General features: G+C 47.5%; 1 protein-coding gene across 1 annotated transcript in view; it reads right to left on the minus strand.

Moving 5' to 3' along the window:
- Positions 1–14,200, minus strand: part of LOC142971624 (titin-like) — a 169,941-nt gene that overhangs the window by 112,919 nt on the left and 42,822 nt on the right. The window contains exons 58-83 of the mRNA XM_076112202.1: positions 13,846–14,124; positions 13,487–13,765; positions 13,115–13,402; positions 12,746–13,024; positions 12,263–12,544; positions 11,517–11,795; positions 11,146–11,427; positions 10,781–11,059; positions 10,382–10,669; positions 9,991–10,269; positions 9,613–9,894; positions 9,199–9,477; positions 8,619–8,897; positions 8,143–8,421; positions 7,719–8,012; positions 7,174–7,464; positions 5,972–6,259; positions 4,203–4,319; positions 3,559–3,841; positions 3,292–3,475; positions 2,947–3,027; positions 2,077–2,533; positions 1,731–1,940; positions 1,145–1,222; positions 1,033–1,059; positions 861–914 (exon numbers count right to left, since the gene is read on the minus strand). Coding sequence (XP_075968317.1) covers positions 861–914; positions 1,033–1,059; positions 1,145–1,222; positions 1,731–1,940; positions 2,077–2,533; positions 2,947–3,027; positions 3,292–3,475; positions 3,559–3,841; positions 4,203–4,319; positions 5,972–6,259; positions 7,174–7,464; positions 7,719–8,012; positions 8,143–8,421; positions 8,619–8,897; positions 9,199–9,477; positions 9,613–9,894; positions 9,991–10,269; positions 10,382–10,669; positions 10,781–11,059; positions 11,146–11,427; positions 11,517–11,795; positions 12,263–12,544; positions 12,746–13,024; positions 13,115–13,402; positions 13,487–13,765; positions 13,846–14,124 — 6,297 coding nt within the window. The remainder of the gene's footprint in view (positions 1–860; positions 915–1,032; positions 1,060–1,144; positions 1,223–1,730; positions 1,941–2,076; positions 2,534–2,946; positions 3,028–3,291; positions 3,476–3,558; positions 3,842–4,202; positions 4,320–5,971; positions 6,260–7,173; positions 7,465–7,718; positions 8,013–8,142; positions 8,422–8,618; positions 8,898–9,198; positions 9,478–9,612; positions 9,895–9,990; positions 10,270–10,381; positions 10,670–10,780; positions 11,060–11,145; positions 11,428–11,516; positions 11,796–12,262; positions 12,545–12,745; positions 13,025–13,114; positions 13,403–13,486; positions 13,766–13,845; positions 14,125–14,200) is intronic.

A 14,200-nucleotide genomic window follows, 5' to 3' on the forward strand; every position in this document is an offset into this window, starting at 1 on the left:
TGGAGGATTATGAGGTAGAAGAAGAAGAAGAGGGTTGATACCTGAGACGAGAGAGACTCTTCTTCTACATCCTTATAGAACAATCAGAGATCTTCTAATAATCTTCTTCTGAACAAAGTGAACTATCAGAAACATGTATTTCACTTCTGGGATCAAAGGTTTGAGATAAGAACTCACAAAACGGGCTTTAATCTCAAACGTTTATTTAAAAGAAGACTTTTTGATTTAAACTCACGGAATTATGAGAATAAAATCTGAAAATGTAAAACATTAAAGTTAGAAATCAGACTTTCTTTTCAACATTTCATTTTTAAGTTAAAAATCAGATTCAGATTGTTTACTTTGACTCAGAACTGAAATCTCTGAAATATAAATCTGGATTCAGGTTAATTTCAGATTTGAATTTAATTATTTTCATTTTAATCTCAGAATTCTGCCTTGAATTAAAAAAATAATTTCTTTAATCTTAGACTTTAATCTTGACTAATTCAGACTTCTTTCATCTGAATCCTTTCATCTCAAAGTGTTTCACTTCATCTCTGAGAATAATGTCATTTATTGACCTTTGACATTAAAACCAGAGTTCACACTAAACCTCGTGAATTTAACTTGATGATTTAAATCCTCTTCTGTTGATGAAGTTAAATCTTCACACGTTGAAGAACGACGTCTGAATGAATATGAAACGAGTTGAAAACGATCACACGGTTATTGAGGATGAGGATGATGAAGGTTTTAGGATGGTGAATCACAATTATTCACTCTAATTAAGAGTTAATGAAGTTTAAAGTTAGTCCTGATGTCTTTAAACTGTTTGTACCTTTACGTTTAGTACTACTAATATGTATTTTAAGACTCACCTCTAACGAACAGAGAAGCTGCTTCTGGAACAAGAACCGACGAGTCGGTGACGTCTGAAGGTTCATAAACACAACTTCAATCAGCTCATATTTATTTAATAGGACTAATATTAAGTTACTGATTCAAACGTGTTGAGTTTGAATGTAACACTTAGTTTATTAAAGTACTCACCCTGAGGAACCTTCCCTAACTCAAACTCTGTGAAGGAACAAGCGGACATGAGATTAGCTCCGAGCGAAGAGGAGCTTCACAAACGTGATCTAAAGGAATCGAACGTACGGACCTTTGTCTGACAGGTGAAGCTCAGCGGAGCTCCGAGCTTCTCCCATCGGCTCCAGACGGGCGATCACCGAGTAAACGCCTGACGGAGACATTCATCATGCTCATCATATTCATGATGCTCGTCATATTAATGATGCTCGTCATATTCATCATGCTCATCATATTAATCATGTTCATCATATTAATCATGTTCAGATTAGAGCCTGAGTGTAATGTAAAATATGAGTCAAATATGTGAAAAATATGTGAAAACGTGCGAAAAATGCATAAAAAATATCTGAAAGAAAAAGTTAGTAAAATGTCAGAAAAGATATATAAAATAAATAGTTAGTACAGATGAGTAAAATATGTTCCAAAAAAAAAAGTTTAGAATGTTAAAGATTTTTTTAAATAATTAGTAAAACGTGTCTTTAGTCAGGCTTTCTATTGCTTTTCTGTACATCTCCACATGATAAAATGTATTTATAAACTGTTCATTACTTTATATTATGAAGTAAAACGCAGCAGATTGGGAACATTTTGAAGTATTTTTCTCTTTTCGTTTGTAAATAATAAATACTATATAAATACAAAGTCCAGCGTCTGACCTTCGTCCTCGGCCGTCACGTTACGGATGGTCATAAAGTGACGTCGGCCGTCGGTCTTGAAGTTATATTTGGGGCTCTCTCTGAGCTCCCATGAGTCTTTGTACCACGCGACGGTGGCGTCGTCGAAGGACACCTCGCACTCGAAGGTGGCGCCGTGGCGTTCGCTGACCTCGATGCTTCGGATGCGTTTAGTGAACTGAATTTGTTCGGCTAAAAGCAGACGATCAGAGTCACCGTCTGACTTCACAACATGAGACTCATGTTACATTGATTGGATGTCATATATGTAAAGAATTAATATTAATACGATATAAAAGTATCGAGAGCCGGCGAATATAAAAGAAACACAGAACACAAAGAGAACCAGCAGGTTCTAAGAGGTCAGTTCTTGGTGTTAGTCTGGAGGACTCACCGGTCTTGGAAGCAGCTCCTGATAAAGACATAAAGACATAAAGGAGTCGGACATGAGGACACGTTACAGACGGACAGACGGCATCCGTCGGACCGGACAGGAAACGGCGGCGCTCGGACTGACCTGTGACGGTGAGCTTGGCGTTGGATATATGGGCGCCACACACCACGCGGTAGTTGCCCTGGTCTTTGACCTGGCAGTTCTTGATGAGCAGAGTGTGGTGCTCGCCGACGCTGCTGATGTCGTACTTGTCGCCGGCGTCCAGTTTCTGGGTGCCTTTGTACCAGGTGAGGGTGATCTCCGGGTAGTTGATCCGGATCTGGCACTCGAAGGTGGCGCCCTGGTTCTCGGTCGTAGACTGGTCGCTGATGTCCTCGATCACGGAGACGGGCTGAGGATTCAGAACCTGGTTTAAACTCTGGTGGAGACTAAAGTGTTTGTCATTTGTAACCCTGAAACAGTTTAATTCCCGAGGAGGAGTCTGTTAAAGGACCGTGCTTGGATTTTGCCAAGAACACCAGAAATTCACACAAAATTAAAAATGGCCGACTTCCTGTTGGGTTTAGAGCAAGGTCTAGTCCCAATGTCCCCCCTAAGACCTTAAACCTGAACCCTCAGGTTACTTACTGAGGTCACCTGGTAAGTAGTTGAGTGTGAGAGACTTTAGGGCTTCAAATGGTGTGAATACCAGTGGTGGGCCGTCAGGGCTTTAAATGATTCTTTATGTTTGTGAGGATCCAGGATCTGGTTCATGGACTGAATGTGAACTCCTGGTTCAGTGTTTGACTTGTTGTAGTCGGTTACCTCTGTGGCGGCGCGTCCCTCCAGCTGCTGTATGAGTTTGGCCATGTCCTCCTCTTCAACCCGGCCGCCGTGCTCCACCTCCTGCAGCGGGAAAAAACCCACATTAGCTTACGACGTTAGCTTACGACGTTAGCCCCAGTCATTGTGGTTCATCTCCTGTGATGGAGGAACAGTGAACCCTGTTCTCTTTCTCTCTGAGAGTCACATGATCAGATGGATACCACACTCATACAGCCAGCTGGTTAGCTTAGCATAACGACTGGAAACAGTTAGCTCTGTCTAAGTTTTGTTTAAGTCTAGATGGACTCAATAACGTCTGATCAGAACTCATTAATACTCTCTCACCACTTTTGCGGTCTCTGTCTCCTTCTCCCTCTTGAGGAACTCGACGGCCTGCAGGATGACGCGGAAGTCGTGGATGCCGTGCTCATGAAGGATCCTCTCGTAATCTTTGGGGTCCTGACCTCTGAGCAACTCCACGATATTGAGGTCTCCTTCTTTCTTTGGACTCTTCTGCTTGGAGGGAGTCCTGACAAAAGCACACAATCAGAGCAGGTATTTCAATTGATCTGTCCGCAACGTCCACGAGTTAAATAAAGAAATCCGTCTTACCTCTTCAGCCTCGTCCTCATGTCTCCAACTCCCGCCGCCGCTTCCTTCTTGGTGACCTCCATCTCTGCGCCGCACTCGATCTCTCCATGTGTGCTGGTGGCGACACACCTGTAGAGGCCGGAGTCGGACTTGGTGACCTCTCTGATCTCCATCTTGGCGTCTTGGCCCTTGTGCTCGATGGAGATGCGACCACCGGGCGTGATCTGCCTCCACTTCCCCTTCATCCACTTCACACTGGGGATCGGGTCGCCGCCGATCTTGGCGATGAAGGTTGCGGTGCCCTCTGCAAAGAAAGAATAAGAAGACATGAAACTTCACGTGGGATCTGACAGAAGCGTCATCTGTCCTACGGTTCAGATCAGTTCAGAGTCCTCTGGAGTTGTGTCTGTCACGGATTTGGATCAACAAATTCATCTTATGGACGAATCATAACACATTTACAACTCATACACAATGTCTGCCCATCATTGAACTTGTTCTAACATGAACTGCAATGTCTGAAAATTAAACACAAAAACAATAAACTAGACACCAAAGTCGTTTTCCTGAAATTTTCCTCAAAGTCTTTTTAAGAGTTGAATCCCTCGTTGAGGCCGTTCCTCGACAGATCAGTTAGGACACACATCCTCTAACAGTCCACTTACTCTCTGTGACAGAAATCTTTTGAGGTTCCTCGATGAAGAACAGGTTGTCGAGTCTTTTGACCGGAGCAGCAGCAGCAGCAGCCGGGGCGGCGGCGGCAGCCGGGGCGGCGGCGGCGACTGGGGCGGCGGCCGGGGGGGCGGCGGCCGGGGGGGGCAGCGGCAGCAGCCGGAGCGGCAGCGGCGACCGGGGCAGCGGCGACCGGGGCAGCGGCGACCGGGGCAGCGGCCGGGGCGGCGGCGGCCGGGGCGGCGGCGGCCGGGGTGGCGGCGGCCGGGGCGGCGGCGGCGACCGGGGCAGCGGCCGGGGCAGCGGACGGGGCGGCAGCGGCGGTGGCCGGGGCGGCGGCGGCCGGGGCAGCAGCGGCCGGGGCAGCGGCGACCGGGGCAGCGGCCGGGGCGGCGGCGGCCGGGGCGGCGGCGGCGGTGGCCGGGGCGGCAGCGGCGACCGGGGCAGCGGCCGGGGCAGCGGACGGGGCGGCAGCGGCCGGGGCGGCGGCGGCCGGGGCAGCGGCGACCGGGGCAGCGGCCGGGGCGGCGGCGGCCGGGGCGGCGGCGGCCGGGGCGGCAGCGGCCGGGGCGGCGGCGGCCGGGGCAGCGGCGACCGGGGCAGCGGCCGGGGCAGCGGCCGGGGCGGCGGCGGCCGGGGCGGCGGCGGCCGGGGCGGCGGCCGGGGCGGCAGCGGCGACCGGGGCAGCGGCCGGGGCAGCGGACGGGGCGGCAGCGGCCGGGGCGGCGGCGGCCGGGGCAGCGGTGACCGGGGCAGCGGCGACCGGGGCAGCGGCGGCCGGGGCAGCGGCGGCCGGGGCGGCCGGGGCGGCGGCAGCCGGGGCAGCAGCCGGGGCGGCAGCGGCCGGGGCGACGGCCTCACTGGGGGAGACTTTGGGTTCTTTACCTGAAAGAAATCACAGAGGTGAGTCCAGCGTCTGACTTGAAGCCAAAGACCCAAAAACCACTGATGCAACAATGACAACTGAGTTTAGCAGTTACCAAACTCAACTTGACCTGTTGGTTCAGATGGAGACTTTTAACCTTAAAACCGTTATTGCCCTAGCCCTATTTTTAGGCCTCTGCTCGAAAATTGCATACCCATACCTTTTAGACTGTAGATCTGAAACTACAAGGTCTATTTTAATAATTTTGATGGTATAATACAGGTAAAACATGTGAGAGACTTGTTCAGACGTGTAAATATTGTGTATATGTTACTGGTTAATAGTGAATGAAGATGGCACACAGCTCAAATTGAAAAGTTTGCCCCAAATGGGGCTTGCTCGGGCTATAGAGGAGGGTCTTTCATCATAAAGCCGACCGAACAATTGACGTAATAAAGTAAAATAAAAGTTGTTTTGTCATCAGTTGAACTCAGTCATCTCAAAACCAACTGGAGCAGCAGATTTCATTGGAATAAAACCTAAAGCTACAAAAAATGGCCCAAAATAATCACAAACCACCAAAACAGAACGTTCACCGGCCCCATCGTGTCAGGAGGAGCCTGGTTGAGTGTGTACAGTAAATAATAATAATACATTTTATTTATATAGCGCTTTAAAAGGCACTCAAAGAGACTTTACATGGTAAAAACAGAAACAATAAAAGCATTTATAATAAGAACAAAATCGATGACATCATAACAGTAAGAAAGAACACGAAAAGAAAGAAAGAAAACATACATGACTGACTTCACTGGTGAAAAGCAGATTTAAATAAGTGAAAAGTACTCCATCTTCTACAAACACTGAAATAAGCAAATAAATGGCAGTAAACGTCACCTTTCACCGTGACCCTGGACTTGCAGAAGTTGCTGCCGGCGGCGTTGCTGGCCTTGCAGAGGTAATCCCCTCCGTCGCTCTTGGACACCGGGCTGAGCTCCAGGCACGCCGACCCGCCGACAAATGTGATAGTGGTGTTCCCGCCGGACTTCAGCTCCCTCCTGTCCTTCATCCACTGGACGGTCAGAGGAGGAGAGCCGCTGACGACGCATTTCAGGCTCATCTTCTCGCCCTCGCTCGCCGTCACCGGCTCCAGAGTGACGTCGAACTTTGGAGCCTGGGCGGTTTCTGAAGGAGCGACGGGAAAGAAGCAGCTACAGATACTCACTTTTCCAACAGTTAACGCTGGAGCCTTTTCTGCATTAAAGACTCCAGCGTTTATAATCAGAGATGCAAACACTTATAAAATTGTCAATGAAAATGACAATAATTCACTCAAATGTTTTCCTAAACGTCTCATGTAATGCAACGTGGGCTCACATAAAGAAGCACACCCTCTTCACTGAGCAGGACCTGATTCACTTAACATGTTGGCAACAAAACCACTAAGTCAGATTTAGAACTAACGTCATGAATCTACTTAAAATAAATATGTAAACTAAGTATAAAGATGTCATGAAGGTACAATAATAAGCACAATAACTCAGCAACCCTTCAGGACACGGACACTGGTCTCCTGATTAAAGTCCTGCGATGGATGACTTGTCCACCTCCCCTCGATGTCCACCAGAAGTCGTCTCTCTACTCTACTGTTGCATAGTAACGTGGGTTCAGATCCTAACTGACGTGATATCCAGTTCCAGGTGGAGGTCTGTGAGACCGGGCTGGTCTCATGTAGATGTCTCCGTCTGTGCAATCAGTTCAATTCTTAATGTGTTTTGTCTCTATTTAGCTAAGATTTATCAAAGCATGAATACGACTCTCTGTTTTCTGTTTCTACCTCTGAGCTGAGCTCACAGGAACAGAAATAAAACTCTTCAGATCATGGCGGTTCACACAAGTCACCTAACGGACGTGAAAGAAAGCAACATTGGCCAAACATTTGTTGTTTGCATCCCTGCATGATTGACATTTGGGTGGCGGAGGTGATTAAGAACTCAGTGGTCCAGTTTTACAGTTTAGTTCTTTAGTTTAGGAGAGACACAGACGGGAGTGAAGATCATTTCACTTTAAATCAAACAGAGAAGACAAAGCACTCATACCTGCGATGGAGAGAGAAATCTGACAGGAAGCTTCTCCAGCTTCGTTGGTTGCCTTGCAGGTGTAAACACCTCCGTCAGAGCTGCTGGAGGCTCTGACGCTCAGCACCGCCAAGTTGTTCTTGAAGCTCACGTCGAACTTGTTGGTGCTGAAGATTTCCTGGTCTTCTTTGTACCAGGTGACCTCCAGCGGCTGGGAGCCGGACACCCGACCCTCCATCTTCACCGTCTTACCCACAGAGTCCATCATGGACTCGGACGGCTTCTTGGTAAAGTTTGGAGGCACTTTGTGCTCTGTTAGCGGGGGAAAAGAGAAGAAAGTCACACCACGTTGGGACTTTGGGAAATGGGTCGAAATTGAAATTCACCAGGCCACCGGGCCTTCGTCACTGCAGCGGGAAAACACAGAGCGACAACACGCAAGACGACATTTAACAACCTGCAACACAAACAAATACAGAACATTTTCCCTTTTAACAAACTCTTCTGTCTATGAATCCCTTTTATGAGCAAGCAAATATTCATCTAATCTGGACATGGAGACATGCTCTGAAGGACCTCGAACACATTATCGTCTTTTTCTCTCCAAACAGTGCCCTCGCAATTAGAAATCTCGCAGGAGTATTTCCCGATGGCGTCCCGACGGTCGCTGTTGAGGACTTCCAGAGTGCTGGAGAAGTTGGTGGTTTTAACGTTGTATTTGTACGACGCCCAGATGAGTTTGCCGTCCTTCATCCAGCTGACGTGAATCCTCTGGCTGCCGGTGAACGTGCACTCCAGAGTTAAAGGGTGGCCCATTTTATAATAGGTGTTTCTCAGTTTTCTCACAAAGCCAACCGGTTCTAAGAGATCAATTAGCAGTGGTGGTGTTAGATAGTATAAGCAGCCCTAGCATTTAAACAAGGTGGTTACATGATGGAGGACGTGCAAATGAAAATCCTCATAGGGAGGTGAGCCGCTCAGCCAGTCTACCTAGTTTGACATCAGCGTGGCAGATATCTCTTCCTGCAGCGTTACAGATTTCACACGAGTTTTTTCCGACGGCCTCTTCTCGGTCACTGTTGAGGACTCCCAAGATGTAGGTGTCATTGGTGGTCTTGACGTTGTACTGATAGGAAGCCCAGATCAGCTTGCCGTCCTTCTTCCAGGTCACGCTGATTCTCTGGCTTCCAGAGAACTTGCACTTGAGGCTCAAAGGTTCACGGAGTCTGAAATAAGTGTCCTGCAGCTTTTCCACGAAGCGAGGTGGTTCTGAGAGGAGCAATGGTGGGGTTAGTTGCATGAAGCCTACATTACGTTATGCTAGCAGGCAGGAAGCAGTCTACACCAACAGAGATCATGTTCTCTGATGACCATTAAAAACCTACCGTGACCTTCTACACAACAGCAGAAGGCCTCTGTTGATGACCCCGTTAGTGATGATGAGTGTTAAGGCTCTGTGACTTTACCTAAGCTGACGCGAGCGTGGCAGACGTCCGATCCAGCACAGTTGGAAATTTCACAAGTGTAAGTTCCAGCTGCTTCGGGCCGGTCGCTGTTGAGGACGTCCAGAACACAGAGTGAATCTGTGGTTCTGACATTGTACTGGTAAGAGGCCCAGATCAGCTTGCCATCCTTTTTCCACATGACGTAGACCCTCTGGCTCCCGGCGTACGAGCAGACTAGTTTCAGTGGCTGACCCACCATGAACCAAGTGTCCTCCAGCTTCTTAGTAAAGCACAGCGGTTCTGAGAGAAGCAATGCTGATGTTACAAATGCGTCATGCTGCCATGCATTTGCCTTCATGTCAAAAGTAGCTGTGATATTAATGCTGTAATGTAGCCTGTATCAAACGCAGTGAGAGCACCGTTGAGAGAAAGACTTGTGTATTTCACCTGAGGACATCTTGAGGAGAGGTTTTGTATAATCTTTAACATGGTATCCTTTAACCCGTGTGACTGTCACTGAACAAATCAAAATGTGTCTTTGACAGTGTGATGCACAACAACAGCAGGATTCATCAACATGTAAAAAGAGAAGTATCATCACCTTTCAGCGCCACGTCACAGCTGGCAGAGGCTGAACCGCCCCGGTTCTCTGCCTTGCAGATGTATTCGCCGTAATCGAACTTAGTTGTTTTGGTCAGTTTCAAAGTGGCGACACCGTTACTGAAGTCCATTGAGCAAGTGTTGGACTTGCGCAGCTTTCCGTCAGATTTAAACCAAGCTACGGAGATGTCGGGAGTCCCTGAAATACGGCATTTCAGAGTAACCGCGTCGCCCACACTGACCTCCACTGGCTCCATCTTCTCAACAAAGGAAGGTCGCTCTGAAGTGAGAGATGGAGATGATTTAGTTTAACTGCAGATGTTTTGATGAAGGAATGAATGACTAAATGAAATTAATAAATGATGATGAATGATTACAAATGAAACTACAAAAACATGCACGTTGATGATTTTACCTAGAATTGACACTTGTGCTTCGCATCTGTCACTTCCGACTCCGTTGTTCACTTCACAAGAGTATCTACCGGCTGCCTCCATCCTGTCAGAGTTAAGAACCTCCAGGATGCAGGAGGCATCTGTGATGATCACGTTGTACTGGTATGAGGCCCAGATGAGGTTACCGTCCTTCTTCCAGGTTACATTGACCTGGGGGGTTCCAGCAAACGTGACCTCAAGCCTGAGAGACTTCCCCTTCTCAGAGGAAACGTCCCTCAGCTTCTTCACAAAGTGGACTGGTTCTGAGAGAGGTAATTCCATGATCAGTTACAAAGAAAAGAAAGCACCTTTAAGAGTGCACAGATGGTTAAAAAGAGATATCTATCATGCTAACAAACCTTTGACAAACAGGTTAACGGGGCAGCTCTCCTTCCCCGCACCGTTAATAATCTGGCAGGTGTACTCTCCTGCGTGGGACTTTTCCACTTTGTGAAGCACCAAAGTGGTGACGTCGTCTTTCAGGGCGATCTCGCAGCCTCTTCCGTGCTGCATTTCCTTGGCTCCCCTGAACCATTTTACTTTCAGGGGGGCACTGCCCTTCACTTTAGCCGAGAAAGACACGCTTTTGCCGGGCAAAGTTTCCTTTGCTTCAGGTGTTTCCACGAAAGATGGAGGTTCTGGGTTCAAATAAAAAAGTGTGTGTTGAAAGATTAGCTTTCTGTAAAGAGTCCGATCCCGAGCTGGGGACAGCTGGTTGAAATAATCTGGACTTTATTCACGTCTACAGACCTGTCACGTTCATTGGAGCGCTCGTCTCACTGGCTCCTGCAGCGTTTGCAGCTTTACATGTGTATTTGCCAGAATCTGACATCCTGATTGTTGGAACTCTCAGTTTGCAGTTATTATCAGTGCAGCTAATGTCACAGTTTGGTCCACTCTGGATCTCCTGGCCGTTGTGGAACCAGGAGGTTGTTAAAGGAGCAGAGCCGGTGACTTTACACTCCATCTCACCAGGCTTACCAACAACCAGGTGGGTGTCTCTCAGCTTCCTTATGAAACTCGGAGGAATCAACTTATCTATTGTCAAAACACAAACAAGTCATGAAGCATTTCATCGCTACCCGCTAGTGAAAAGGAACAAAATGTCACAAGAGGATGAGAGGGTTTGTGTCGGTCATGTATACGAACCTGAGACAGAGAGCGTAGTTTTGCAAGAGGCTGTGCCGACATGGTTTGTAACCTCGAGCTTGTATTCTCCAGCGTCTGCTTTATCAGCAGAGCGGATTTTCAGGGAGGCAACCTTCTTTGTGAAGGACATCTGGTACTTGGCACCATTAGACAGCCCTTTGTTATCCTTGAACCACTTCGTCTTCAGTTCTCGTGAACCAGACACCGTGATGTCAAGAGATGTATTTTCTCCTGACTTCACGTTCAAGGACTCGGGGCTATCCACAATAGCAGCGGGTTCTAGAAATTAGGGGAAATTAGAAGATATTAAGCTGAACGAATCCTCACACTGTCGCTAACGTTATAAAGTGTGGAGCTCTACGAACCTAGAATGGTGACTTGAGAGACAGACTCCACGACTCCAGAGTCGTTCCTCAGCTGGCAGGTGTATCTACCAGCTGTGGTGGAGTCGGCTCCGGGCACCATGAGGGTGACCACGTTATTCTCAAAGGTGATCTTCCTGTTGTCACCATCTCTGAGGATGTGATCCTTGTCCTGAACCCAGGACACAGTCAGAGGCTCGGAGCCTTTCACCGTAGCCGTCAGCGTCAGCTGTTGACCGAAGGTCACCGACGCGTCGGACAGTTTCTTGACAAACGCTGGTTGTTCTGTACAGTGATGGAAAGATCAGAGGTGAGGAGAGGTCTTCACAAGAAGACTAAGCTTTGAGGAGACGGACACCGATTCTGAAACCAACCTTTTAGGCTAACAGTAGAGCGACAGGTTCCACTTCCCACGTTGTTTGACACTCTGCACTCATAAAGACCTGCGTCGTCTTGCTCCAGTTTCATAATGTGAAGTGTGACAGAGCTACCATCACTGACCATCTTATACTTCCTGCTCTCCTTCAGCGGCCAATTGTCTTTGTACCAGTTAATCTGGAAAGGCTGAGTGCCGGACACCTCACAGTGTAGGCTGGCATCTTTCCCTTTAATGCCCTCTACTGGACTTGGAGTTTTAATAAAGGATGGGGACTCTGGAAGATATATCAAAGGTATGTTAACAAACTGAAAGCAGTTTCATGGGATAGACATTCTTGCCGAGTTTCATGCTGAAGTTCAGTCCATGCTAGAATAATCCATCCAGACGTTGACAGAAAGATCATTAGTGGGAGAAAATCTGAGAAATGAATAAAGTCAAAGGAGTACTAAAGGGTAAACTGAAGGTCATTCCAAAAATAGGGAAAAATATGTCTAGAAAAGGAGGGAACACTCAGACTCATGCTGTCCGACACACAGGAGGAGAATCATGTCTTCCACTGAGACAGAAGGAGCTGTTGGATTCCATGCTGAAGTTTTAAGACAGGGTTCCAAAAACACTCAAACTCAAGACGGAAAATCCTAAATCTGCATTTTAATTTAGACTTTGTCATGCTACACAAGTTCAGAGGTGGAAAAGTCCACAAAACACCAACGACACGCTGCAAAGACGTCTCCTCGATACCTTGAACTGTGAGAACGGTGCTGCAGATCGCACTGCCACCATCGTTATGAGCCTCACAGGTGTAGACGCCATTATCCTCAAACCTCGAGGAGTTCAGCTGGAGGTACGCAGTCGAGTCAACAAACATTGTTTTGTAGTTGACTCCGTCGCTTATCTTTTGGTCGTTTTTGTACCAGCACATATTGAGGGAGTGTGCGGCGGTGGCTTTGCATTCAAAGCGGTGTCCCTCACAGATCTTCACAAAGGTAGTGGGAGGAAGTCTCTGGATAAACTGAGGTGGTTCTGCAAAGTCAAAACAAGATCAAGTTACTATCGGAACAAAGTAAGGATGGTGACTCTGAAGACAACATAGACATTCCTGGTGAGAAAAGAAAATGTTAAGAAAATAAAAATGCAGACAGAAGAGCTGTGACAATGGAGTAAAAAGATGGAGTTAGCTGAGTGACCATGATAGTGGAGGACAAAAAAGAAGAAGAGTCCAACCTTTCACCAACAACTCTGCTGCACTTTTCACTTCGCCGGCTTCGTTGCAAACTTGGCACGAATAAATTCCACATTGCCGAGTCCCGACTGAGTGGAGCTCTACAGAGGAAGAATATTCCTCCAGTCGGATCGTACATGACGGCCCCGTGATGAGTTCCACGTCATCCTTGAACCACTTCACCACAAATGGGGACGTTCCTTCAAAGACACTTCTGAAGAGCACAGCAGACTTCTGAACAACAGCCTGAGACTCGGGCTCCGATACGAATCTCGGTGGCACTAAAAAACCCACACAGATAAATGATTACCACACATGAGCGACAGCCTTTGAGGTGAAAATTGAACAAAATGAACAGCTTGAATGCTGACCTTTAGCTGTGAGAACTCCACTGCACACACAGCTGCCTGCTGCGTTGGAGACCTTACAGGAGTATTCTCCGGTATCACAACCCTCAGTCAGTTTGAACTCCAGAGAGACGGAGTTCTCAATGTGCACAAGTTCATATTTGGAGCTCTTGGTGATCTTTTCTTTCCCTTTGCTCCATTCAACTGATATTGGAAGAGAACCGGACACTTTGCACTCCATGGTCACCACTGCACCCATAATCGCTTGCATGTTTGTTAACTTCCGACTGAACGTCGGAGGAATTACTTCTTCTGTTTAAAGTGACAAAAGATAATTAGAGTCAAAGAAAATACACAAATCTACAACTTAAATGATCTGTTAATATTCTTACAAACCTAAAACAACCAGCGTGACTTTACAGCTGCAAGTCCCCACAGAGTTTGTGGCTTCAAACAGGTACTCTCCGCTGTCCTCGGTCTGAGAGGACTTTATGTTCAGACTGCTGAGGTTGTTCTCGTAGCAGAGATGATGTTTTCTGCTCGACTGGAGCTCTTTGCCATCTTTAGTCCATCTCACTCTGATCTGAGGAGTTCCAGTTAGCCTGCACTCGAGACTAACCGGGTCTCCACGGGTCATTTTGACTACTTCCATCATCTCTTGGATCCTAGGTGGTTCTAAAACACCGAGAAGAAGAGGTGAGTGCACTTGTAATTGCATTAGAGCTACCTTTAATGTAATAAAGAACGATGGGTACCTTGCACTACGAGGGTGGCAGTGCATTTGTCCTGCCCGGCCTCATTTACCACCTGGCAGGTGTATTTCCCCCTGTGCGTCGCCTCACAGGAAGGAATCCTGAGAGTTGCCTCTTTGTTCTCAAACGTTCTCTCAATTTTTGGATCTTCAGTGATCCAGTTCTCGTCTTTTTGCCACTGTACAGAAAGAGGCAGAGACCCTTCTACGGAGCAGCGAAAGACCGCAACAGCTCCCATAACAGATGAGACATTTTCTATCTTCTGAACAAACGTTGGAGGAACTAATAGAAAGAAAAGATGTGGTTTTAAACACCAGAGAGAGTTCAGTGCTTCATGTATGTCAGTGTGAAGTCAAAC

The sequence above is a fragment of the Anarhichas minor genome, unplaced genomic scaffold, assembly GCF_050575085.1.
Source record: "Anarhichas minor isolate MPS153535 unplaced genomic scaffold, ASM5057508v1 ptg000048l, whole genome shotgun sequence".
Classification (NCBI taxonomy): Eukaryota; Metazoa; Chordata; class Actinopteri; order Perciformes; family Anarhichadidae; genus Anarhichas; species Anarhichas minor.